Source organism: Passer montanus, unplaced genomic scaffold (genome assembly GCF_014805655.1).
Source record: "Passer montanus isolate IOZ18808 unplaced genomic scaffold, ASM1480565v1 scaffold105, whole genome shotgun sequence".
Lineage (NCBI taxonomy): Eukaryota > Metazoa > Chordata > Aves > Passeriformes > Passeridae > Passer > Passer montanus.
This window is the reverse complement of record NW_024357059.1, coordinates 452,896-480,174: the sequence shown is the minus strand read 5'-3', so window position 1 is coordinate 480,174 and position 27,279 is coordinate 452,896. Positions and strand designations below refer to the sequence as shown.

General features: G+C 41.5%; 1 protein-coding gene across 6 annotated transcripts in view; it reads right to left on the bottom strand.

Annotated features, from left to right (window-relative positions):
* Positions 1–27,279, bottom strand: part of TRPM6 (transient receptor potential cation channel subfamily M member 6) — a 92,880-nt gene that overhangs the window by 61,862 nt on the left and 3,739 nt on the right. For all 6 annotated transcript variants that reach the window (XR_005628665.1, XR_005628666.1, XM_039719276.1 and 3 more), the window contains exons 2-6: positions 24,603–24,760; positions 11,060–11,139; positions 10,197–10,235; positions 729–909; positions 160–373 (exon numbers count right to left, since the gene is read on the bottom strand). Coding sequence is in view for 4 of the 6 variants with exons in the window: in XM_039719276.1 (XP_039575210.1) it covers positions 160–373; positions 729–909; positions 10,197–10,235; positions 11,060–11,139; positions 24,603–24,632 (544 nt within the window). In the remaining 2 variants the exon portion in view is untranslated. The remainder of the gene's footprint in view (positions 1–159; positions 374–728; positions 910–10,196; positions 10,236–11,059; positions 11,140–24,602; positions 24,761–27,279) is intronic.

The window sequence follows — 27,279 nt, the reverse complement described above, 5'->3', positions numbered from 1 at the left end:
AATTATGCACAGCTCCTTGTATAAAAACTGCTTCATTTTGTATTGACATATCACCAATTTTCAGATTATTTCACTTTATTTTGACCTAAATGTACATGCCGTCATGCAGGGGGAAAACACCAAAAGGAAAAGTGAGACAAAGAAAAATAATTACACTACCGCTGTTGATGCCTTCTGTAATTATCCATGCTCCTGTAGACTCAGCTGCCTTCACCAGCCCTTTGCTGAAAACCTGTTTGACCTTTGAGGGAAGCTTGAAATTTTGAATGCCTCCATGAACAGAGATCACTAGTTTTGGCAATTCCATCTGCCATTCTTTAACCATCAGGTGCAGCAGCTGATCCAAACTGCTGTCATAAGAAAGTCTAATATACTGGAAAGGAAAATAGTGGGTAAAATAAACATCTTTTAAATACTGCAGGAGAAGAAACTGGAACACATTACAGAGTTCTAAGCATTAATGTCCTGCAGATTTGTGAAGGATTAGAGCTGTCATACTACCCTAACATGATAGCACAAAAATGCATGTAAACAATACCGACAGTGTATCCCTAACCACAGTGAAGTTTAACATAAAAATATACACACATTTTAAAATGGTTTACTCATAGATTCCCCTGCCCTCTTAAGACAATCAATCCAATATGCACCCAGTCAAATTTTTGCCTTTCTTTTCTAATGCTGAAATTGCAAAAACAAGTCAGACATATAAACACAGCACCTATTACCTTGGCATGGTACGTGTGGTCTCCATCTTGAAAATTGATTGTACCAAATGCATCTGTTGGACTCATCTTTGTGTGTTTTTGCACTGACCATTCTCCACCATCGCTCTGTAAGCCAGCCTGACAAACAGGCCAGCTGCATTCTATTCCTGGGTGCTCTCCAATCAGCCGTCCACAGCAGCACCTCACATTAAAAATACAGAAATTATTTTATATCGAACTGACTTGCATACAACTTTAGGATCTATGCATAAATAACTTCCTGCAAAGAAAAATACTGCAGTTGTCTCACATGGAATGCAGTAAAAATAAGCTGTGTTGGAAAAAATTGCAATAGCAAAGTGACATTGAATTATATCATTAAGTTTAGTTGGGTACAGAATTTGTTCTCTACCTGAGGAACACTTTGGGGGGGTTGGGGGGTTGAACTAGACAGTCTTCAAAAGTCCCTTCCAGTCCAAACCATGCTATGATTCTGTGTGGCTCTGTAACTGTTTGAGAGCCCCATACAGAAATTCTGACCTGAGCAATGCAGGTTCTGACCTGTTGCAATTCAGAGGAACGTTGTAAGATACTGAGGCTTGCTATGAGTATTAATACGGGTTATTCTAAGTACTAAAGAAAGATCTAGGAGTTATCCTCAACAATCAGGAGGAGAATTTCAGGGTGATCTTTATGTTAACCCTTGGAAGCCAGCAAAGTGTGTATATAAAATACATCGATTGAAGAGAGATTGAGAGAGATTGTCACGGTTTGGGTATGGTACTCTTCAGTTTAATGCTCCCACTGAGACTCTCCAAACCACACACCGTTCACTCACTCACCCCTTTCCTTTCCCTTCTCCCTGCAGTGCACTGGAGAGAAGAAATGGAGACACAGAAGATAAAGACTGCAGAATGAGATAAGAACAACTTACTGCAAACATCAACGAGACAAGAGATCAAACAGTAACAGCAACAATACTAATAACAAACAGCACAAGAAATTAGTATTTCACACAAAAACCCCTCAACAATAGACAACACCTAACCACTCCCTCTGTCACTCCATGCCAGCCTTTCAGCACATGGTATGACTATTGGGAATAGCTCTATCAGGGCTTAGTGATAACTGTGGGTCCTTTCCATCTCAGCATATTCTGTGATACTCCCTGGAAGAAAGAATCCCTCACTCCCAGCAGTGACATGAGGTGGTGGAGAATAACCCCTAAACCCTAGCCATATCCCCCCCTGCCTCCTACAGAAAATAACTCTGTCCTGGCAGGAATGAGGACATTTTTCACCACTTCTTCTACACCATCTATCTCATGACCAAATCATACTTTCAATTATATACATATATATATATATATATATATACACACACACACACATACATGTGTGTCTATACATATGTATACATATACACATATAGACACACAAGCTTAGGTATCATAGTCAATGGCCTTCCCTCCAAGACATCTGTAGAGTTCATTGAGTCCATGTGGGTTCTCTGTCCTAGATGTCTTCCAGAGCAGGAGGGCTGGTGTGCTGCCAGGTGGTTGCAAGCTGCATCATGAGCTCATGAGCCGTGTATCTGGAGCAGTCCATACTCACTGTTGTGGTAGTTATGGCACATAGTGCCAGTGTCATTTAGAAACCAACAATACACACACAGTTCAATATTTCAGACTGTTCTCACGAAAAATCAAATCCCCTTCAGGCACACATCCTGTTTCACAGTCCCTCTGTATTATACACAAAGCAGACCCAGGTCATTGAATAAAAACATTCCCGTGGGCGGGTTTGCCTTTGCTTGAGACAGGCTAAAGCAAACTGACTTCCCAAACATATTCCTCATAAGCACCATAGAGACTTTATCCTTTTCTCCCCTTCGACAGTACATGAAGGTTTGATTCGGCAAGGCGAATTCAATTGGCAGAGTCTCTGGTATTAGCCAAACAAATAACTTTCCTAAATGCAGATGCCAATGTTTGAAGGTCCTACAACCCATTGTTTTGATGTGGTTTTAACAGTCCATTGTTCCATTCAACTTTCCCAGAGCCTGGTGCATGCCAGGGAACTTGATACCAGTCAATACCATGCTCTCTGGACCAGGGGTCTGTGGAATCCATCTGCCAGGCCACTCCATATTTATATTTTAACCATCATTCCTCATACCACAGGGGCTCTACCCACCTGGCTTGATCACATTGCATGTTTCACAGTTCAGATCACTTGGGAAATAGTGCCCATCGTTAAATCCACCCCTCACTCACAAGCCCAACTGTATTGCTGCATCTCTTCCCAGATGACCTGGAGTGTCACGGGCCCAGTGAGTCAGAAATAACTCACCCTTATGCTGCCAGTCCAGGTCCACCCAAGACACTTTAATCTTGGCAGCCCAATCCACCTGTCCATTGCTGTGATGCTCTTCAGCAGCCCAACTCCTGGGGATGTGTGCATCTACACAACAACGTGCTCTTACAGCAGCTTCTCTGCACAGGCAGCGGTGTCTTTCCAGAGCTCAGCAGCCCACATGGGTTTACCTCTGGACGGCCTATTTATCTTTTTCCATTGGTCCAGCCACCCCTGCAGTGCATTTACTACCATTCATGAATCAATATAGAAGTGCAGCGCTGGCCATTTCTCTCATTCAGCAATATCTAAAATCAGCTGGATGACTTTCTGCTCTGCAACCTGACTTGATCCATCTTGTCCCTCAATAGCTTCTGCAACTTGCCACACAGGACTCCAGTACAGCAGCTTTCCATTTTTGATGTTTCCCTCCAATATAGCAGGAAGCATCAATGAAGAGAGTGTATCACTTTTCATTTTCTTGTAGCTGACTATGTGGTGGAACCTCCTCAGGATGTGTCACATCCTCTTTGTCCTCTTCTGAGAAAAATACGAAATTTTTGTCTTTGGAACAGTTCCCTGATTCCTGAGTAACTGGAGTTTCCTGTTCAAGCTCGCTGTGTCGTCAGCACACTCCACTTACTCTATAAAGCATCAGTGCCATGATATGTGGCAGGGACTTTCCCTTTGGACAACCAGGCAACAATGGCAGTCAGGGTGCCAGGAGAAGCTGTGCTTTGGTGCCAAATGCTTCTGAAGCAGCTCAAACCCCTTCATAAGCTGCCAGGGTCTCTTTCAGTTGGAGTGTGGCAGGCCTCAGTTCCTTTGTATCCCTGTCCTGATTTTTTCCAGGACAGGGTTAGTTCCTTGCACTAGCTGCGATGGGGCTTGGCTAGGGCCCAGATGTTACTCTTTAGCACCTCACATCACTGCTGGAGGCAGAGTTCGGGATGTCTCTCTCTCTTGTGGGGAGAAGGGATTATTTCTGGTTGAATATGTGTAGTGGAGGGAGCTGGTTTCAAGCCAGAGACAGGTTCAGGTGGTGCCAGTCCCAAGAGGGACAGAGCAGTGAGGCTGGCCCTGCTGGGGTCATGTGAATTTTTGCATGATCATTCTTTTCTATTTTTATTTACACTTTATTTATTATTTTTATTATTTTACATATTTTTATTGTTGCTGTTACTGTTTGCTTTTTTCTTATCAAATTGCTGTTTCCAGTAAATTGCTCTTATGTCAAACCTTGATCTTTTGCCTTTTGTGTCTCCAATTCTCAGCATCACCCCACTGCAGTGGAAAGGGGGAGGGGAAGATGGAGTGGGAGAGAGAGGTGTGTGGTTTTGGAGAGTGCCCTTGGTGAGGGCACTGAACTGGGGAGTACTGTTCCTCAACCAAGAACATCCCTGACTCCAGCACCCCAGGGGTCATCCTTGAGGCTCCCCAGGTACATTTTGCCAGAGACTCCAGAAAGGACCATTCTCCCCACCTGCAATGCAGAGCAAATTTTCACATCTTGTCCTGTCATGACAGCCCAAGGGCTGTTGCATGATCAGCCTCCAGTGTGATTTGTTCAAAAGCTTGTTGTTCAAGACCTCGCTTAAAATCATTCTCCTTCCGGGTCACTTGAACAAGAGGACTTTCAATCTGACTGTAATCCTAAACACAGATCATTCAAAAGTCCAGCCACCTATGAAAGCCTATGCTTTCATAGGGATCGCAGCTACTAATATGTTGACCACGCCCATTGGAATTTGTCGACATTCATCCTGTCATTTTAGTCCTAAATTGAATTTTATTCCTAACTGAATTTCCTGGGCAGGTCTGTTGACCTTACTTTGGTTGGCAAAAGTATTCTTCAGGAGAATTTTCCATCCCACTTCCACATGTCATCTCCATGGTCATGCTACAAAAACCACAGGTTACTTCATCATGGGTAACCTCTCTCTTGAAGGGATCCACTTGCTCCCAATAGCAGAGACACAAGTCCATAGTGGTGGGGCATGGGACATTTCCTCTCTACCTTACCCAAGCCTTTTGAATCTTTCTGCAGTCTTGGGCATTCTTTCCACAGCCAAGGTTGGTCGGGAAATAAGAAAATCATCTTCATATTGCTGGAATCCTGTAGTTATCTGAAGCACTGTTTGTTCTCCTCCTATCACAGACATCAATGCCAATGAGTGGGTGTACGATGATCATGTGCTCCATACAAACTTCTGCCACATGGATTGTGCACACCCGACCTCATCTGGATCTACAAAGGACTGCACATTATTTGAATCCCTAGAAATTACCTCCAGAACACTCCTTCTCCCAGGAACTGGATACCTTTCTCCATGGTGTCCCACCTGCCTGGGTGCACTACTAGTTCACCCTTGAAAAAGTACTTTTCTCTCACACTTGACAGGAATCATCTCCAAAGGCTGGATTGGACTCAATGATCTTGAAGGTCTCTTCCAACCTTGTGATTCCCCAGTTTGGTGTTCCCACTGAAACGTGTCAAACCAGGCATTGTTCCCCCACTCCTCCTCCTCCTTCCCCTGTCCTTCCCTCTGCTGGGGCTGGAAAGGAGCCCACAAAAGGTAAAGATCATGGGTTGAGATAAGAACAGTTTGCTGGAAACAGCAGCAAGATAAGGAAATGAACAGCAACAACAAACTGATGACAAGGGGCACAAAAAATTAACAAGTCACAGGGAATACCCCTGACAATAGACAAGACAGCATTCCCTTGATCCAGAAGGGACCCCTCCTCCCCAGAAGAGATTCCCTTCCCCGCAAGCCTTGGCAATGACCTGACATGGTAGAGAACAACCTCTGGGTCCTAGCCAGGCCTCTGGTTGGCTTCTGCAAGTAATTGACCCTGTCCTAGTCAGAAACAGGACAGAAAGATACCAGAAACTCAGCTAGCATTAAAGATTTGCATCTGGAATAATAACCCAGATTCCAAATTCAGTCATTACTCTCACACAGGCTTCAACAGGCTTCAGTCTCCTCTACAGGATTAACTTCAGTGTAATTTATAGTGACAGCTGACAGTCCAGGTCTCCTTTAGGCGTTTCAGAAGTTAATATACCCTAGGAAATGGAGATAAATTCTTCACTTTTCCTCTTTTAAGAAATCAAACATCCTTCAAACAACCCAAATGCAACTGCCTCAGGCTTCAGCTGTACTATTTGTTCCTTCAGGGACAGGTTAGATGCAAACGTCTGCAAGACTCTGGAGATGTGCATTCTAAAAGTGGAGATGAGTGAGAGCTAACTGGTGACAAAGAAACAGATTTTTCAACCCAATCAACTAACAAACCAACCAAAACCAAACCCAAAACAACCGGAAGGAAACACAGGAGGCAAGCTGCTTTAGTAAGGTCCTTCTTGATACCCAGAAATGAATTTAGGTTGAAATTGAAATTAGGTTGGCACTCCATTTTTCAACCTAGGTAAATTACTCTTGTTTAATTCAATGTTCTGACAAAGCAAACTGGAGAAAGAAGTCTCCTACACTCTGGAACACAGTGATCAAGGTGGAGTAGCACTAGCAGGCTGAGATGATGTTTAGCACAGGAGATGATGTTTCACACACATGTCAGGCTGAACCTCAAGGTGCTGAGGGAGCTGGCTGATGCCCTTATACTGCCAGATTCCAAGGCTGTGAAGATCAGGGTGTCCCCAATAACTGGAGACAGGTAAACGTCATGCATGCCTTCAAAAACAGGCAAAAGCCACCCTGTGGAACAAGGCCAGCCATCTGGCCATAAGTCTGAATTAAAATCAAGGAGTGAGACCTCCTGGAACCCACTTCTGGACACATGAAGGAGGAGTCAGTGACAGGAAGCAGAAAGCAAGGATTTACCAAGGGTCAGTAATGCCTCACCCACCTCATCACCTTCCACAACATAATTATGGGTATGAGAGGACAGCACCTGCTTTTGGTCTAGCCAGGCTTTTGTAGCTGGGCTGTGACATTGCAGTGTGGGAGGGATGCCAGGCTGGCAGGTCAGGACATGGCTGGGTGGTGGGGCAGGGTTCCTGGGGGTACAGGGCCTCTCTTGTTCAGCCTGTCCACCTGGAAAAGGGGATGGAGGGAGTGTGCAGCCCTAGGGGTGGGGCAGCTCTGGGACACAGTCCTGGGTGTCAGTGGGCTGAGCCAGGGTCATCCATGTGCCTGGGCAGCAATGAGGGCCACAGGTACTTGGGATGGTGTGAGCAGGACATGGGCCCAGAGAATGGGAGCAGCAGGTTCTGTCCCCTCTGCTTGCCACCAAGCCCCAGCCTCAGTACCACTTCCTCTGTATTCAGTCCACAACGCAGAAGAGACACCAGCAAACTGGAGAGGCTTTGGGGCAGAGTGACTATTCTGGTGACAGATGGTGGGTCTCAGCCCTTAGTCTCTGAGAAGAGGCTTTTGGACAGGGGATGGTTCTGCTGGGATGAGACATGGCTTCAGGGGTTCCAACAACACACCCAAGCACTACTGATGGGACGGAATGCAGAAGATGTAGATATGCTCTTCGGTGACACGGCAGAAGGGTGAGAGGCAGCAGCACAGCTGAAACACAGAGTCTGAGGCTGAAAATAAGAAGCAGCCTTTTTTTCAGGAAGACAACCCAGCAGTGAATTCAGGACCTGGGGAGGGTGAGCCATCTCCATCCTTGGAGGTTTCACACAACTGGGTGAAGCATCCTTGTCAGATTCCCTGGCAGAACATACTGGAGACCATGTCCCTGACAGTCTGAGTTACTCTGTGATCCTATGGATATGTGGATATGCATTGATACAAAGCATCTTTGCAATGACTTTGCCTTTTTTGCCTCAAAAGCTCACCAAGCTACCAGAGAAGGTGGGAACATCATCAGTAACATAAAAGCAGGCTGCTAGAAAAATCACACTTTAAACAAGGGAAAACCCAAAAGGTTGACAATGAAGTAAAAGTAACTGCAGGAGTCAGACAACAATACCCAGGCAGCAATTTAGAAGCTGTGTCTAAAATTTATGCCTTAAAGGTGAGATATATAGACAAGTTGCAAGAACATCTCAGATGCATAAGGATGCAGGAAATGGATGCCTCACTTCTGAATACTCATATAGTGAGTCCATTCTAACTCCTGTCTGGGATATTTTTGTAAGTACTGCACAGAAGAGTAAATAGAGACCCATTTCAGCTCACCATGGAAGCATGGGCAAAGGTGCTGGTAAGTTACTCAAATTTGATTAGCAACTTCTAAATGGAGTAATTCTACTTAGAATTAAAAAATTAGTTGCATAACCCATTCACAAACTGTTTCCATTCACAAACTGCTTGCAAACCTTGGAAGTTCTCTACAAAAGAAATCATTAGGAGATTTTATTTGCCTAAAATATTAGGTCAAATTATTGTAGGCATCAAGTATATCCACATGATTTTTTGACTGTTGTGGAAAACTACAGAACTCAAGAGGCCCAAAACCTGTTTCATTGATGATCTAATAAATACAATATAACCAGTCATAACAATTATAAGGACATTATTTCTCCTCGTTAAGAACAGAAAAATTCTCCTAGAACAAAGCTCTCTGGATACTTTAAGAAGACAAGAACTGTTAATATTTGGAAAATGTACTTGCTAGGTAAGGGCTGACTGAAATGTACATTAGACACCCACACACATTCTGCAAACATAGACCAACAAACTGGAATCCTATTAAACTAAGCAGCATGAAAATGCTCAGCAAAAACTGAGAGAAACAACTACAAGATAAAAGACACACAAAGATATAGGAAGTCTTGACAAAGAAGGTGAAAGAAAAAAATAAATCCATGAAATGGAGTGCACACTTCCTGTTTCTCTTCCTCCCTTTCCTAGTGTTGTATTCACATTTATGCAGCTAAACTGTGTTTGACTAGGAGGCTGCTTTGGTGAAAGCTCATCTTTTGGTTTTCCACTTCTATATGTTAATTTTTGTCCTACTGATCCTCCCAGACTCATTAACAATATGGTCACTTTCAGGTGGGGAGAGGGGGAGAACCACAGAACTGCAGTAAAGTCTTGACAGACATGAAATTAAACTACTGTATTTTGAAGGCAAATTTAACTTTAGTTGTGATACACAGATGAGTATCTGCAGGTTAGCAGGAAGCATTAAAACAACCCCTGCATTTCTTCTCTCAGAAAGACCTGCAAAAATCTTTGAATATCTATTCTTCTGCTCTAAAGCAAGATATACATGAGACCATTCTCTTAGAAGGAGCTCACACTTTCTGAACAGAAACACAAATCTGCTGCCTTACAATGCCAGCACCATTCTGCATATCAGCCCTTTACAGTGATCTGATGTCAGGAGTAATTTATTTACTCTTTGTGAAACATGACTCTTGTAAATCTCAGAAGCAAAATGAAATGTAAAGCATAATGAAAAGGCAGATAATTATTATTAAGATATATAAAGATTATAGGACTACTTGACACCAGCTTGCCAGTCACCAGTTTTTGCCTCAGCTATCAGATGCCTTTAACACAAAACAAATAACTGATAATGTATATCATAAATATACAGCACCAAAATGTGTTTGGCAATACCATCTGAATGACAAATATTGGATTAAAAGCAACTATTTAATACAGGTCACAAAATACAATTTCCCTAGAAAATAACACCATTTTAAAAGCACCAAAGTAATTAATTTTTTGCTGTTTGCCCTTCCCAAAAGCAGGGACTCAGAATCCTCACTGCAGAGAAGATGAAAAATCTTCAAAAAACCTATAATAGGGATATTTCTTTTACCCTTTTTCTTCTCCCTTCATTTTTTTTTTCTTTCTATAATTGCCACTGTTCTCTGTTTCTATAGACTTCATATAATCTTGGGTATAGCTGGAATTGACCCTCATTTAAAGACACATTTCTGCCTTTCAATCAATCTGAGGAGATTAAAATAAAATCATGCAGACAAGGTATTTGGGTAGAATTTTCTCATCCAAATAAATCAAATATTATCACACCATTTATTCTACTTATACTTATGCCAAGCATTCTTCAGCACATCCCTAGAAATGCTGCTCTGATCATAAAACAAGAAAGATATTTCTCTTGCCATTGCTTCCTTGACTAGGAATAGGCATTACTAGGTCACTATAAAAATAGTCCATATATTTTTATGCAGTCTTACCTGATTAAATTCTGGCACACCTGGCATCCTGCAGGACATCTGTGATGAAAGGTGAGTAATTAATATATGCTTTTGTAAAATAAGACAGTTTTTACTTTCTTCTTAGAGTATCAATTCAACAGTGAAAAAATTCTTATCAACAACGAAACAGGCTGTCATCTCTACCACTAACCCCTGGAAAATATACTGGATAACTTCAGTGATTTGTTTGGCATTTTGCAAATCAGAGCTGTATGTCAGAGATGCGTTTCATAGTAGAGCTATCTATCTTACATATGCTACACTATCCATGTGTTCAAAATCATATGACCAAAATTACAAGTTTACATTCTCAGAGTGTGATCCCCAAATTTATCATCTGTTTTATGTATCTAGTGAATGGCCACACCATTCACTAGATACATAATACAGAATGCCAAGTTATGTTTGCTTCCTCAGGTCCCAAAGCACAGGTTGAGGATTTGATCTCTTCCTTATTCTTCTCATACTCTACACCAGTATGATCAGAAATTTCTGTATCAGAAGATTGTGATCAGCAGCAGTTTTCCCTTCTGAGGAAGGGAAAAATGGTGCAGCAGTAACTCCATGTAACTTCGTCTCTTAATTGGACACCATACTTGTTTTTGTCACCACACTGACACACAACAAATCTAAGAAGCATAACAAGGTTAATTGCTGTCAATTTATAATTCAAATAAACAGTTTCATATAAAACAGACTGGGAATGGGATCCATGAAAACCCATAGACCAGCAATCATTGGCTGAGACACTAAAAAACACTGTCCAAGCCAAACCAATGCCCATAAAATTATTCTGATTCTTTTTAAATGTAACAGAAAAGAAGAGAATTTCCTCACTTTACCTGTGCGGTTCTTTTGAGCTGGGAATAATGTGGGCACATTCTCTTTTACTGAAGGCTTCTTCAATCCAAGATTTTGGGGGCTAAAAAGAGATTTCAAATATAAATGTATTCCTGAACTTCAGAACATTATGTCAAAAATTGCACGGTAATGACAATATGGCTGTTTACAGATAACTCAGAACTATTCCCATCATTTAATGTCTAAGACTACATGCTGAAGCTACATCTCTGAACAGTCCTAGCCCTTCAACTCCAAGCTTTACAGAATTCCCCAAGATCAATATTTCAATTTACTGCCACCATGAGAATTATTTAGATGTTCTGTCAAGCACATGTACAACAGAGGCAAGGATTAATCAAAATTGCTTTAAGTATTGCATTCTTCTTCTGCCAGAAGACTAGCAAACTGTAATCTTACTAAAGCTGTGTCAAAAAAGGCAAGATTTTCATTTTACCTGAAAGGAATGATTGAGTCCTTCTTTTATTAATCTTCACACAGTCAAGAACAGATGTATTCTGGTTATATTTTGCTGAACTAGGTCTAGAGTGAAATGCAAAAGGAGGGACCCAGCACTCAGGGTGGCTGACAGGTGGGTTTTCTCCCCTGCCTCCTGGAGTGCTCTGTCAGTGATGCCTGTTACAGCTCAGCAAACTGAACAGCCACTATGGCACACAGATTTTTTTTTCAAAGAATCTCCCTGGAAATTTTTGAACCTTTCTCTTCAAGTTTATCAGGATCAAATTCCCTGAAAGGAGCACTAACTGCTGGATGCTGAACTTTGAAATGTCTGGGACTTAATTAAGTAATTATTCTTAATTTTTATAGGTAAAATCTTCACTTAGTATGTACAATTTACAGCAGAACCTTAACATTAATTTCTTAATCTAAGGCTTTTCTTAGGCTTTTAGACTGATTATAGCATTAGGAAAAGGTGTTTGAAACTTCCTGCTTTTTTACAGCCATCCATGACTTCAGGGCTGGGCAAATAAAAACAGAAAGAGAAGACTTCTGAACTGCAGACTTTTCTAGTCCAGCTCTTGATTCCTACTTTTGTAAAAGACTTCTGTAACATGTACATCTCCTTTCACAAAACTCTGACTAATATTCTGAAGTGGTCATAATTTAATTAAATTTCAACAACAAATAAAAATGTTCCTTGTCACTACTATGAGGTACATACATCTCAGGTACATCCATGTCAATGACATGTATCCTTTTCACCACCAAATCCTAGACAAAAACTCAACTACACACTCCTTCTGACTGGCAAATTTCTGCTCTGGTATACCAAAGACCTGAAGCAACATTTATATTGCAGCTTTCCTCCTGCTTTTTCCTTTAAGGAAGTCCTGAGACCTGTTTTTGGGACTTTTGGCTTGTCTTTTCTCACCAGTCTGAGGATTAGGTTTGCTGCTTATAATTCCCTGCCACAGAAGAGGCTTTGGAGATTTCCAGACTGATTTAGTCAATGGAGTGGCAAGAGTTTGGCTCTGAAATTTAAGGCACATGAGTAGTTTTTAGAATATTGCTTTTAATCACTTTTCCAATATCTTTAATGTCTGAGATCCTTGCATAATATGGTATTAAAGGGACATTGTCAGGTCAAAATGTTCAAAAACTAAATTTTCCAAAAGTAAAGAAAGAGATCAGAGTGTAATATATAAGAAAACATATGCACCACTCATTTCTTTAAAATTCTTTCTGTTGAGCAGTGAGAGTAGACAAAACCTAAAAACCCAGCCTAGCACAGAGGTTCTTCAAAATGCAGGGGTGCTATCAGCAAGGAGAGTGACTGTGCCACCATCCCACTGGGGTGGCTGGGCAGGTGCACAGAGCTTGGCTCACCAGCCTCCAGGGACAGGGCAATGCAGCCCTGTGATGCCCTGCTGTGCTGCTCCCCTCACTGATTTCACCACCACCCATCCAACAAAAATGCATGAATGCTTCAATTTTTGCTTCTGCTTTCTACTGCCTCAGCCCACACACCCCTCCACCACCATCCCTGCAAAGGCTTGCTGAAGCCAAAGCCTGTAGATGCATTGTGACAAATAAACACTGCCAAGCAGGGGGTTAATGTACACTCTCCCTGCTCTGAAATTTGCTTTACTAAACCAAGAGTGGCAGGAAACATTCAGCTCCTTGAAGACCAGACAATAAACACTGTTCCCTGGTCAAGTACCAAACTCAGGAAAACTAGGTTACACTGTCAATATGAAACAACAATCTTTTAGTATCCTTAGCTGTACTTATGCCCTCTTTAGGGTGAAAGACACAGATACACATATTTCCTAATGAAACGCCATGCTGCTGTGGACGCTGTTCAATTCCCTGCTAAAGAAAATTTGATGGGACACATCTCTGTGCAGAATAACGCCATCCATTATTGAAACATGTTATTTTTGGACAAAACACCAGCAACTGCTTTTAATGACACACCGTAGTTCCAGACAGGTGCAGATAATTAGAAATCACACAATGACTAGCCAGTTTACATAACAGGTTAGTTCATTTAGGCAAAGTACAGTTGTGCTGGAAGCTAGGCAGAACAATCAAGTTGTAAGCAGCTTACTGAAACTGCAACAAATTTGTACTGATAATAGAGAAACATAGTGCCTTAGCCAAAACAGTACCTCAAGAGAGCTGAAAATTTCTGTCAAGCACCATACCTCAGCTCTGCATACACTCTCTGATTAGTGAAACCAGTACATAATGTCACTTCCAAAGAGCTGGGATTTTCTAAAAGCTGTTAACTACTAGTCCCAGTATTTCTATTTCTGCACTGTTGAACAAGTTTGTCAAAATATTAGAGAAAAAGAATTTTTAAAATTGCATCATATACACCATTTTCTTGTCCTCAAAATTATTAGATGAAAGCAAACACTCTTTAAAAAAGCAACAGTTGATCATGTGGCAAATAGAATTGCCTCAATACTCAAGCATACCTGCAAAGAACCTTGCTAACGCTGTTAATAGTCAGAAATACCTGAAAGATCCAAACTGACTTTCAGCACCTGTGAAGGAGGAAGGTACTCTTTTCAGGTGTCTGTGAGAAGTCAGTATGGTGCAGTCTATAGCAAATCTTTATTGAAAAACATCAGAGGAGGGAAAGAACTTCCCCTTATTACAAGTAGTGCAAGAATCCACTGCAAGCAGTGTCCTAAAATATCTTAAACCCTTTCCATATTAACTTCGCATGTAGCATGTCACTTGCAGTAACTAGATACCTGAAATATAGCCAGAGTTCCTGTAAGCTAGTATTCAAGACTATTTCACAAGAGCTTGGGGCTTAAGCGTGCTGGTATATCTTGAACCCTTCCTTACTCCTGAAAACTCTACATGGCTTCATTACCAACTGGTTCTATTACTGCCAGTATTAAAGAGATTTCCAACTTAACAGGCTGTCTCACACAAGCTTTTCAGAGCAAGAACTTTGTGGTTCAGCACCCACTCCATGCATGCTTATGGTGTGAAGTAATGTAACATTTGATTGCTAAACAAAGAACACCACTCTAGGTCCACTGGGGTAGAAAAACATTGCAAAACTCCAGGGTCACGTGTAGTAAAATATGAACTCATGAGAGGTTTTCAATGGCCTCTCAGGTCTCCTAGAGTTTCCTTGTGTTCAGGCTACCCTGTCATAGGACAACCACCTGGCTCTGTAACACAGACATGCTATGGTTCCTCTCCATCACTACAACACATTGGTGCATCCATTATTAACTGGCAGCTTTTGCTTTTCCAGTCTTTCTTACCTACTTCTTTGCCCCAGTATTCAAGATTCCGGACATGTGTGGAAATACACAACTATAAGCAATAGAATTCATCAGAAAATTTTCATCACTAAAATTCACTAAGATTTGAAATATATTGTGCAAATAATTTCATTTGAATGTTTCCACTGTTCACCTGTCCACCACAGCCAATCATAAAACAAGCATCAGCTAATCTCAAACTGCCCTTGAAGGCAGACTGCAGATTCAGTTGCACTGAGAAGCATTTCTATTTTCCCCTTTTAAAGACAATATGTAATTTCAGGTCACAGCAGAATTTCTGTGATTATTTCCTAGTAACCAATTCAAACTCATCCACTGGAAACATATTCTTAGGTGTTCACAAATACAGTACAAACACTAACAGAAGTCACTCGTGCTTGCAGGATAAATGCAGATCCAAGTCAGAGAAGGATAACAGAATTTCTTATAATGCATCAGTCCTTCTGAAGAGAGATTTTAGGGTTGTTGTTTTGGTTTTTTTTTATCAGAACCAAAGTAGTGTGTTAGCTTTTCAAAAATACATTAATTCAAACTTCATTCCAAAGTGCTGTAGCATTTTCTTTCACAGTTAATCAAATGTACTTAAAAGCTAAGTAGGTACGTTTAAGTGATTTTCTGGATTAGGGTCTTGCATCAAAGGCTCATAAAACTGTTTCCACTATTTTGAATCCAAGCTTAGCCAAAAAAACAAAAGCCCTTTGACTTTATTGGGCTTTCCAGTGTGGTGCTTCTGATCCAGAGTAGACCACACAATACAACAAATACCAACACACATACCAAATGACAACAAAATGTAGGCAATACTAAAACCAAAACCCTCGTTGTGAAAAAAACTCATCTTGACTCCTGGGACACAGGGAATAAAAAACTGATGGAAATCTTATCTTAGTCTGGAATATTAGACCTTTAATTAGTTTATTACTTTCTACTTTTTAAGTTTATTAACTGATCAAGTAAGCCTTTCTGCTATCCCTTAACATGCAATGTCTTAGAAAAACACATCAAAGAGCACTGCTCCAAGAGCACACCCAGCTCAGAATGCAGGTGCTGGTGGAAGAACTCCTGGTTTGCAGAGGGAAGGGCTGAGCAGACCTGTCTCTCTGTATAGCCCGTGGCACTGGGCTCAGTGGGGAAGGACTCACAAAACCTTACCTCAACACTGCTGCCAACATCCCAGGATTTTGCAAAGGAAGTAAACGCAAGAAATCTCAAACCACAATTTATATTCTTCAGCTTTATCATTGAAACAAGTCTCAAAAACATTGATAGAAATCTTTTACTGGCAGGAGATATTTGTGAATTGCTTAAAAATAGGTTTCCCCAACTGGAAATGCAAAAAGCCTCTGTGACATGACACATAATTCAGCCTTCCACCAAAAGCAGGTCACTCCAAAACCCACTGTTTCAGAAGCATGATGATTGCTGGCAGTTTGGATCTGACTGCTTTGTGACTGTGGCCCAAACACATAATTTAAAAATCTGCCTATAGCTGATGGCAGCCACCTCGTTAAAAGCTAACATTTGGTTTATTTTGGCACTGTATACAATATAATACTGTATATCATCTCATATAAAACCAGTTCAATGGGCAGCATAAAGATATGAATTATTGAACAAGTTCGTCATATGTAAAGATACAGAAATACATATTCTAAATATTTTAATTGACAAAACCAGTCCAAATTGCAGAATAAAATACAGAAGATGCCTAAAACTTGCAGCAAATAAAAGCAGACACCAGTAACAGAGAAAGAAATGGCAAATTGATCCAAACTATATTTGAAAATTATTATAGATCTTTAAAAATAACAATGCCTTATTTTACTGTGTCTCTTTTGGAGACAAAATTTTCACCATTTTTTAATGTCTTGCCAACAATATTTTGGAAGTCAGTCCCAAAGAAAGTCAGGCATTTGGTGTTTTTTATTAATCAATGCAATATAATCAGAAAATGATAAATATTAAAAGCAAGTTATGTGCCCCAAATTAAATGATCTTGTTGTAAGTAATTTTAAAGTAAAAATCCAAGAAGCCATAAGAAAATGATGTTTCAAATGTATTATTCGGAGAGTCAATACAATGTTTCAAGTCTCATTCAGATTTCCACTTTGAAAGGCAGTTCTTGTTACTTGTTAAGACTTGATCTTATCAAAAGCTAATCAACTTGCTCCTTTTAAAATTGGGTCTCATCTACCTAGCACTGAGCAATCACAGAGGTCAAGCACCCGTTGCTGTGACAAATGTGTTCCTCCATCAAAGGATTCAAAATCAGGGAGCACAAAGGTCTACCTAATTTAAACCAGGAGGAGGAAGAGAAAAAACTTATCTGATAGTAAATATCAGAGCTTTCTTTTGCCTGTTTTAAGTTTTCCCAACACAGGGTTTAATGTTGACTACAGAGGTGACTCTCTAAAGGTCAGACATATCTGTAATATCTGATGTGAAAAGCAAATGCAGCTGCAAAATTCAGCTGGAAGAAACACAAAGGGCTCCAGGAAGTCACACTTTATTAACAACCTGCTCTAGAAGAAGGTGCCAGGTAGGGTGGAACTAGGTGATCTTTAGGGTCGCTGCCAACCCAAACTATTCTGTGCTTCTATGATTCCATGATGCAAACAATCCACACAGCTCGCCTCTGGAGCCATATGACTGTTCACTGTCATTTCTATCAGAATTCTTTTTGCTGCATTGCTTGTCTCACATAGTAACAAAATCTTCTTGGGCTTGACAGCTGCATACAGCGGCTCTTGCACACGCTACAAGGCCACAGAACTGAAATTGTATTTTCCAAAGAAAGAGGAAACATATCTTGGGTGATTTCTAAAGAGGCTGAAGGTATGGCCAGCCTCACTTCTGCATTTCTCACCTGGATGTGTCTTATCTCTCTCCTCAACTCTGCCCTCCACACCACCTTCCAAAAAAAAAACAAAAAAAAACTTTCCTTTTTCATGCTGTTTCACAGTTAATATTAAATTGTTATTAATGACAGATAAGTCACGTCATCAACCCATCAAACGTTACAGACCCACAAGCTTGCTGGAGGAAGAGTCACCCATGGCCTGAGAGCAGCCACTGAGGATTGCAGGGCCACTTTGTACCCCTTTGCCCCAGAGACCACCTGGGCACACCCCTAAGCTCTCCACCAGGTCTTTCTGCACCTTCAGCCTCAAGTCCAAGCCACACCAGGTTTATTCACTGGGGGTTACAAAAGTGGCAAAAGTGACTCCCTAAGGCTTAGGTTTCCCCTGGGTCAGGCAGGAAGGAGCAACTGTGATTGCAGTTTAAGCCAGGCTGCACTGAATGACTTGGCAGCCATCAGCACTGCCCTCCTGGCACAAAGCTGGGCTGTGGCTCCAGGCTCCCAGCAGGCAGGCTATGTTCCAAGGCATGTTCTCCTGTCTGCTCCACCATGATGACAAACCCTCTTCCTCAAGTGGCAGCTCCAAATGCCCCCCAGCCTTCTGGCAGCACTCTCTGCTCACAGGGATGCCTGCATGTGTGTTGGGATGGTCTCATGAACTGTGGTGGCACAAGTGATGAGAGAAGGGCCAGAGTAGGGGCAAGAAGGGTGCTGTAAGGAGAATGGACAGGACAAGCTCACTGTGAGGGCTGAGGTTGCACAGCACTGCCACACAGCCTTTCTGAAACAGTGGCTGAGCAGCAGGCAGAGAGGTGGATGTATTTCATAAGCACTTGGCATGTACTTGTAGAAGCTCTGCTATGCCTCTTTGAGGGCTGAATTGCACCAATACAAGGTATATCAAATGCACTGGTTTATAGGATCGATAGGACTAGGACTGATCAAACCTGGGATCATCCCAGCCCAGCCAGGCTGGTAAAAAATTTATTTCCACCACCTGACCTCAACAATGCAGCCTAAAGTAGCACTAGAGTCACAACAGCTGCCAACCCTTCAGATACAACTGAGTGCCAGTCACCCATGTGCAATTTCTAGCACTATGAGCTCACTAGGAAAACATTGCCATAGTGGAAACACTAATTTTCTTACATCACAGAGCTGACACCAAAGTGCAGCCATGGTGCTTACCAAGTTCCAGATCACTATACCTGAAACCACTGAAAGCTGGGAGGCATGCATTTGCCACAATTCCTCTGCAGACATTTCCATTACTGATAACACTGAAGAGGGTTGGCCTTCACTTTCATCTCTAAGACTTAATAATTACAAAAAACCAGAAGCAACAACAATTTTATTATCAACCAAAGGACTTGTGATTTGGAAACTGAGACGACAATATGTCATATCACCAATGGGTTTTAAAAACCCCTTTCTCTGACTAGCATTTATCAAAGTACATCATGACAGCACCCAGCTTGATTCCTGGTACAAAGAACACCAAGAAAGAAACTGCTTTTACATGCCTCATTCTGTTCCTATATATAGATAGGATAGAGGGTACTGTACACCTTAGAACAGGATGTACCAGCAACTGCACAATGACAGAGATTCAAAGGAAGGGCAATCCTACAGAAAGGATGAAGACAAGTGCTTTAATGCTACTGGCCTTTTTTGAGACTTAAACAGCTTTGGACCCTGACCAGGGTCTCTATTCTTTCAGCTGGGATGCAAAAGTATGACCACCTCAGAAACTGAGGAAAAGTGTTAGAGAGAAGAACGAAAAGCAAAAGAACTGGTAATTCAAGTCATACAGAGATGATCACAAGGTTTTACCTAGAATGTATGTTACACAGTAATAATCACGGAATGTTTACACAGCATTTGATAGATCCTGTCTGAAAAGAACACAGAGGGAAGATCAAAACTTGCTTAAACTGTGACCACCTCAGATTCTTATTTTGCTGTGTCTCATCCAAGAAGTCTCAGACTCATTGCTGCAATTCTCAAAAAATTGGATTACCCTGTTTGAACCTAACGCCTCCAGGGAGAGCACAGAAAATCCTAAAGATCAGCCTGCTGGAGGGATGCACACATGCAAGGATTTTCCCTTAACCTAGTGCTACTAAATAAAAAATAAACTTTAGATAATCTGAACCACAAAAAGGAGGGATGAAGGAGCTATTTATGTAGGAAAATAGGTATGAAGAGTAATACAATAGTTCACATAAATTTTTCCTCCTGGAATAGTTTAATTTAGCTTCCACAGACTAGATGACAGCCTCACTGTCAGCCACACTAGATTACAGCCACAATTGTAGATGGGATACGGCAGTCCAGCATGGTCTGTACCATCTTATTTGTAACAGACAAATAACATGTTCATCCTAGTGCTGACAGCAACATGAAGGGACTGACCTTCCTCTCATACTGCTGCAGCTTTCCTGTGACATGCTGTCCTGCACTGCAACACCACTTTAAAGACAGCAAAATTCTGGCTTCATGGCCATTAAAACCTGTTTTCTATTATTCAGGACACCTCCCACTATGGTTATGCAGAGGCAAACAAGAACTTCTGGGGAGAATGGAAGAATGACACTCCACTGTTTCCAGTCCCATGAGGTTCTCCACCTCCAAAGCAAATCAACATGTACATAAGGTTTCACTGGCCCCAGAGGGATCTGTGCTCTTAGGTGCCAACATCAATTTTGAAAACTGAAATGGAGGCAGATGAATCATTTACCACAGCCCAGACTGGAGTACTGTCTGCACTGCATAATCATATGTATGCCCGGACAGACATGTTTATTGAAACTATATTTTCCTTTACGACCAGTAGACATTTCAAACTCACCTACCTTCTATTACTTTCAAGCTACTACATGGCATTTTGCCTTTCACTAGGGGGTCACAAAGGGGCAGAGAGGGAAAGCAGCAACAAGTAACAATTGTCTGCTCCCTATTCTCAAAAAAAAAAAAAAAAAAAATTTAAAAAAAGGTCACCATACAACTCAAAGAGAAATGCCTTCTTCTGGTAGAGTTCTGGTTGATTGTTATGCTTTCTTCCTGGTTCTAGTTACTACTAGAAGCAGAATACTTCTACACATTCATGACTAGGCGGTCCCTGTTCCCTGACCTTGTAACAGTCATGAAATCTACATTTTTTCCTTATCAAGCCACAAAACAATTAAGGAAACTGGTTCAAACACAATAACCTATTTGTTGCTTAATGTGGTTTTAATACTACTATATAAGCCTTATACTACTTTAAATAAGGTTGTTATGGTATAAGATAAACTTACTTAAAAGCTGCAAATTCATGTCACAACTTTAGAGCATGCTTCAAAGAGAAAGAAAACTATGATATTTCCTTAAACTCATTTTAGGCTCATATCAGTACCCACTGATTCTTATAAGTAACACTACAATTCCCCTGGCAAGTCCAAAAGACATAAAGCTCTAAAAATTGGCTACTCCAGTGTCTACTCCAGTGTTTTGGTAGCAGAATTTTGTGGTTTAACTTCAGATGTTCACAACTTGAAACACTAGCTCATGTTTTTCCTTAATTTACAAGCAGATATTGTGTACTTTGAAAAGGATGTTCATAAAGAGACATATAAAGAATATTCCATTGTATACACGTTTCTTTTATCGGCAAGTATATCTGAAAAAGATTAAGAAGATACTTTGCTAAAGCAATGTTACTACAGCACAATCTCTGTGAAATATCATCCAGGTTCATAATGTTATGTATAGTAGCAGAGTTCTCTTTTAAAACTCCAAATATCAAACATTCCATCTTTAAATTTAAAGAAAGGAGAAAAAAAAAAATAAAACCTCCAAAACGACAAACAAACAAACACAAACATTCAGTCAGCATCATAGTAGAAAGAAGTGACAATTTACTAAAGCTGGAGGCACTTTTCTGACATGTTGCACCCAACCTCACGGCTATTCGGAATAGCACTACGGCAAAACTACATACCCGCAGCGTGGGCAGTCTCTTTTTGCGCTAAAAGCCTCTCACGACCACTAGAATACGAACAGATCTATGCGTTTGTATGAAACCAACCCAATCCCCGTCTGCAGAAATACACGGAACTAAACAGCACCGGCCCCAGAACACCGAATCCCTGCTAAAACAGCCCCCAGAAGTCCAGGGGTTTCTCTTTGCCGTCAGCTAACACTGATCTGCTCCCCCCAAGCTGCCCGGCCTTTCAGACGGAGCCTGGCGCCGCTGGCCGCGCACGGCCGCTCGGCGCGGCTGCGGCCCCGCTGGAGCCGGCTGAGGCCGGGCGGGACCGCTGCCAGACCCCGCTGCTCCGCGGGACACGGCAGGACTCGGGGGCACGGAGGGACACCGCCCGTGCTGGGGGACAGCGGGGTCGCCGCCGGCCGCGCCGCCCTCACCTGCGGGTCCGCGCGCTCGCGGTGCGGGGGCTGCCAGCCGCGTCCCCAGCAGCGCCACGCGGAGCCCAGCGGCGACAGCAGCAGCTCCCGCCACGCCGCCATGCCCCGGCCCCCCGATCCTTGTCCCGCGGCGGCAGCGCGGGGCGGGCGGGGCGCTGTCCTTTACCCCTGGCTCCTGGGCGAGCCAGATGCTATCTGCCCCCAGTCCTGGCAGGTGCTATCTATCTATCCATCTTCCCCCAGTCCTGGTGGGTGCTATCTATCTATCTGCCCCCAGTCCTGGCGGGTGCTATCTATCTGCCCCCAGTCCTGGTGGGTGCATGCTGCCGCCGCGGCCACGCTTTCCTGTGCGGGGCGGGCATCCGCTCTGCCCTGGCTGCCGTCTGCCCAGGGAGCCTCGACGGCCGGGCCGAGGAGATTGCCCCTGACATGCTTCCCCACCTGGGCCCAGCTGCATTCTTCTTCTACTGCCAAATTCTGTTCTTCTTTCACTCTGCCAAATCGGGAGGCCGGATCACAGGCACCCCGAACCCAGCATATGATTTGTGACTCTGGTTTGCCTCCATCTCAGCCCCCCTCCTAATGCCTCAGACATTTTTCAAGGGGCTGTAAAAGTAAATTCATGGTATAAGTTATGATAAAAGTAGCAAGAAGGTCCAAGAGGAAAGCAGCATTGTCTTGAATTATGAAAGACGAAGACTTGAACCACAGGTAATCCAAGCCATTATTGAAGGCAATAATGTAAAAAAGGAACAGTAGCAGTATTACAGCTCATGACAGTGAACACAAGCAATGAACAAGAAAACAGTCTGTGACCAGTGTATTAATTAAAATCTTCATAATGTGATGAAATTTGGATACATTTTTGAACACTTAGGTTCTTGATCTTCCTAGTCATCTTCACATACCTTCTGTATCACTTTTTCCACACTGACAAAACTTAAAGAAGGAACTTCAACAGCCCCTCAGCAGTTACCACTCTCCCCTGCAGGACTGGAGCCTTTGAATGTCCCAAGGACCACAGCCATCAAATCAAAGTCCCTGCAATAATTATAGCTGGTTGTACCTACTGTAAACTAATAAAACAGGCATATAGCATTCTTCTTTATCCTGAACTAGTTTCCAGTCTTTGTTTTTTTCTACTTGTTTCTCAAACCTTACTTTTCAGTCAATCTCCATTTCCTCTTATCTCAAACTTACCCTCTTCCTATAATAAATCCCAGTCTCCAGTTCTTTGGTTTCTCAACTCTGCTCTCTCATCTGCTTCTTGACTACCGTTTCTTTCATTTTGTTGCTTTCTGGCCACTGCATTGACTTTGAGCTCAAATGTCTATCTGATTCTGGATGTTATCTGTATTTCCTATCCACTTGCACTTCCTAGACCTTTCTTCTGTTTTCTGGTCTCAGTTTCTAATTTTCCTGCTCAGCCAATTCTTATCTTTCTCTGTTGTGCTCAGCTCTCATTCCCCCTCCTCCCTACAGGAGAAGCTTGCCTTCAATCCATGGTGTTCCATTTTAGGAGCCTGAGCAGAGCCTCTGTGAGCACTAGGGAGAAGATAGGTCATACACACAGGCTCAGCAGCACCCCAAAACACTGCTTGGTCTGCTTGGTCATTGGGCATGCCTCAGCAGCTTTTGAAATATTGACTTGGCAGTCGTTTCATATAAACTATTATTTCAAAGACAGAAACAATAACAAAACTGTTTCCAGCCCCCTGCCAACATGGTTTTCTGCTTCTTGTATTTCTTCTATTTTGCCTTTAGACTTTTGTATTGCATTTCCCACACAGTAGACCTTAAGAAAATATCACAGCTTCTAATAACAGGACGGACTTCTAGAAATTTTAGCAGGTGTTGAACATCATGTTAATTCTTTACCTAGCTACACCTTTATTTTAAGGTACCACGCTACTATCAATTACATTTTCTCAATCAAGTCATCATGAGTTCAGCATAGAAACATTTGGCTCAATTTGCTAGTATCATCAATGTTTATGAATTAAAAAAATAAATCTTTTAATAGGAGGTATCAGTAACTGTTGCTGTGCCCACTCTTCATATGAATCTGAACTTCATAAGGAACTTGAAATGCAAGTATCCCTGCACATGCAGGTGCATTGGATTAATGCATCACAGCTACATGTACATATTCCACTGACTACAGGCGTTTTCTTAATTCCAAGTTTCTGTCATTTTTTCTAACTTGTGAAGACTCTTTCAGACATAAGAAATTCTCAGTCTTCCCCGAAATCAGGTCTTGCCATTTCTTACCTGTACAAAGACCTAAAAATCTGAGAAAAGCCATATAAGTCAATTTATGCTGCAAACTCCCACACCCAATTCCTCAGAACTTCACTGATATGAGAACACATGTGGTATGCTTTATAACAGCCACTTGAGTAGTCCGAAGTCCACATCACTCTCAGGTACTCTCCTGCTTTCTCTAGAAACCAGAACTGCTGAGATGTTTCCTCCTTATCAATCTTATTTCTACAGACTTACCTTAAGACCAGTGCTATCTTGCTTGTTCATCTTTTAAGCTTCTTTTTTGTTAGTCCTTTATTTGCAGTGTCTAAACTGTCACCTCAACAGCAGTGCAAACAGTTCAGTTCTTGGATGCTCATTAGGAACAGTGCATCACATTTCTTGCTTTTCATGTCCTAAGTAAGGTAAATATACACTTGTCAAAATATGACTTCATTAATTCATTAATCGCCTTGCATAGTTGACAAAGTCCAAGGGTACCAAAAAGCAGTCTCAAAGGAGGATAATATGCTTAATACAAACACTTACCAAAGAGGAATGGGTTTGTTTCTGTTGTTTCCATGGGTGGCCTGCAAAGGCATAAACATCCAGACGCCCTCTCTGTTCTCTAAGATCTGTTATATCATACCTCATATCCAGCAAAGTACACTGAAATGTTTTTGGTGTTTTTTCCATCCATTATGTTTAATCAGGCAGAATCAACAAGATATTCATACAGGGTTCAGAGTGAAAAAGCCCAAACTAATTTATATCTCATGCACTAATTTGTTTTAGAGGGAACTCCCAGTTTCATTGTTTCATCATGTCCAAGCACACTGAAGATACCGAGTTTCATAAGACTATATACACACCTTTACCTTTGCCCTAGTGCCCTAGCAGACCTTCGAGAACTGATGATACAGCAAAGAGAGGAGCAAGAAATAAAACTGGTAGACTCCTTCTAGATTTCTCCCCATTCATATCATCATCAACAAATCAGCCTCCCTTCGGGTTTATCTTTGTCTAACAAAACTAAAGTAGCGTAAGTCAATCCAAGAACAAAGGCTGGCAGGAGGTATATTGAACATACTCATCAGATGATGACTGTTTCAGCCTCTGCTTTAGCATGCTGTGGAAAGGCATTGTGGCAGAATGTTGTTCCTTATAACACAAAATATAATTTTTTTTTTACCATGCAGATTCTGAACTACAACAGAACAGAATTTTCTTCTTTGGTCTTCACCTTCAACATACAGTGTGTGAAGGCAACCTCCTGGGAGTGAGCTTAAGTCATGCTTTATTGCTTATTTCACAGTATCCATACATACAATGATTGTTCCAGGTCTGATCATAGTAAATCTTCCTTCCTGCTGCCCAGTGCACACTGATATTAGAAACTGATCTGCCAACAAAGGAGAACATTACTTCCCTCATCACGAATAGATTTTTTTTCATTATTAAAAGAAGATAGAACCCAGACAGGCATATAAATGTCAGACATTTACTTGTTCACATGATAAATATGCTTCAACAGGAGACAAGAAAGAAGAGAATTTTGAATATTGAATTACACACAGATAGGATGTTTTCTCTTTTAGGCATGCACCCATGCAACAAGTAGTTATTGATATCTGAGTATGGCTCTAAATCCCTGAACATAGGACATTGTATTCCTAACATTGTATTAATGAAGAATTATTTGAAGTCAGTTGGACAGTCTGCAGAACTTATTCTGTGAGAGAAACTGTTTTTATAACTTTAGAATTTCTAGTTGCCAGTAATGTAAAGGAGTAAGTTTTGTCAACATGATGGTCACAGTCACGAAAACCAATCATCATTCTCCTGGAATGCATTCTGAAATACCCTTGGTATAGACCCAAAGAAGAAAATGCAATAGAATGGTTTAATCCTGTTACAATCACAAATAGTTTCTGTGCTTGCAGTGATGGTCCCATGGATACCAGTATACTGCTTCCTACAGCAGGACATCACAGTCCAGAATGGAGAAACGATATTTCATATGGTGTGTCTTGTCTCTGTTACTAAATTTTCTTAACAGAAAATTAGTAGGAAAATTTGTGGAGGCATTCTAAGAGGACTTAGTGTAGAAGTGTGTTTGGCAGCTTTAAGGTGTAGTAACCTCCATCTCATGTGGATAAATGCTTTACAGTTATAGAGAAGCACATTGTACTTTCGCAGGACAACAATTATAGATCCATAGAGTCATTTAGATTAAAAAAGACCTCTAAGATCAACCAACCATTACCCTAGCACTGCAAAGTCCACCACTAAACAATAACATTGTGCCATCTTTTAAAAACCTCCAGGGATGGTGACTCTATAACTTCTCTGAGCTGCCTGTCCTAATGCTTGGCAGCCCCTCAAGGGAAGAATGTTACCCTAATATGCAATCTAAGCCTCCCTGGCACAACTTGAGGCTATTTCCTCTGGTCTTCTCTTGTTACTTGTGACAGAATCCCAACTGCCTCATACAACCTCCTTTCAGGTAGTGAAGACAAACACAAGGAAGATCCAGAACAAAAGTATAGCATTGTGGTCTTTACCTCAACATTCAATGACTCCTCAGATGGAATGTGTAGCTAAACAGAATCACCTTTAAAATTTTCCAAGTCTCTGGGGAGCCTTTATTGATCAATAACACAATTCCTACTTCTAAGAATAAGCAGTTTTGTACAATAGTCCTCAGGAAATATTGCCTTTCTTCTGTTAGCTCTCTCACTTCTTGTATCCCTCAGAGTGGTCAACAGATTTTTCAAAAGTATCACCTTTCAGCGTACTCCTAGAAGGTATGATTTCTGTCTGACTTAGCTTTCTGGACTGTGTAAAATGACAGGCATATGGATTCTTCAATTACATTTTCTCCAGAGAGCTCCCCCAGAGCTCTCAAATTCTCATTTTAAAACAATTTTCAAAA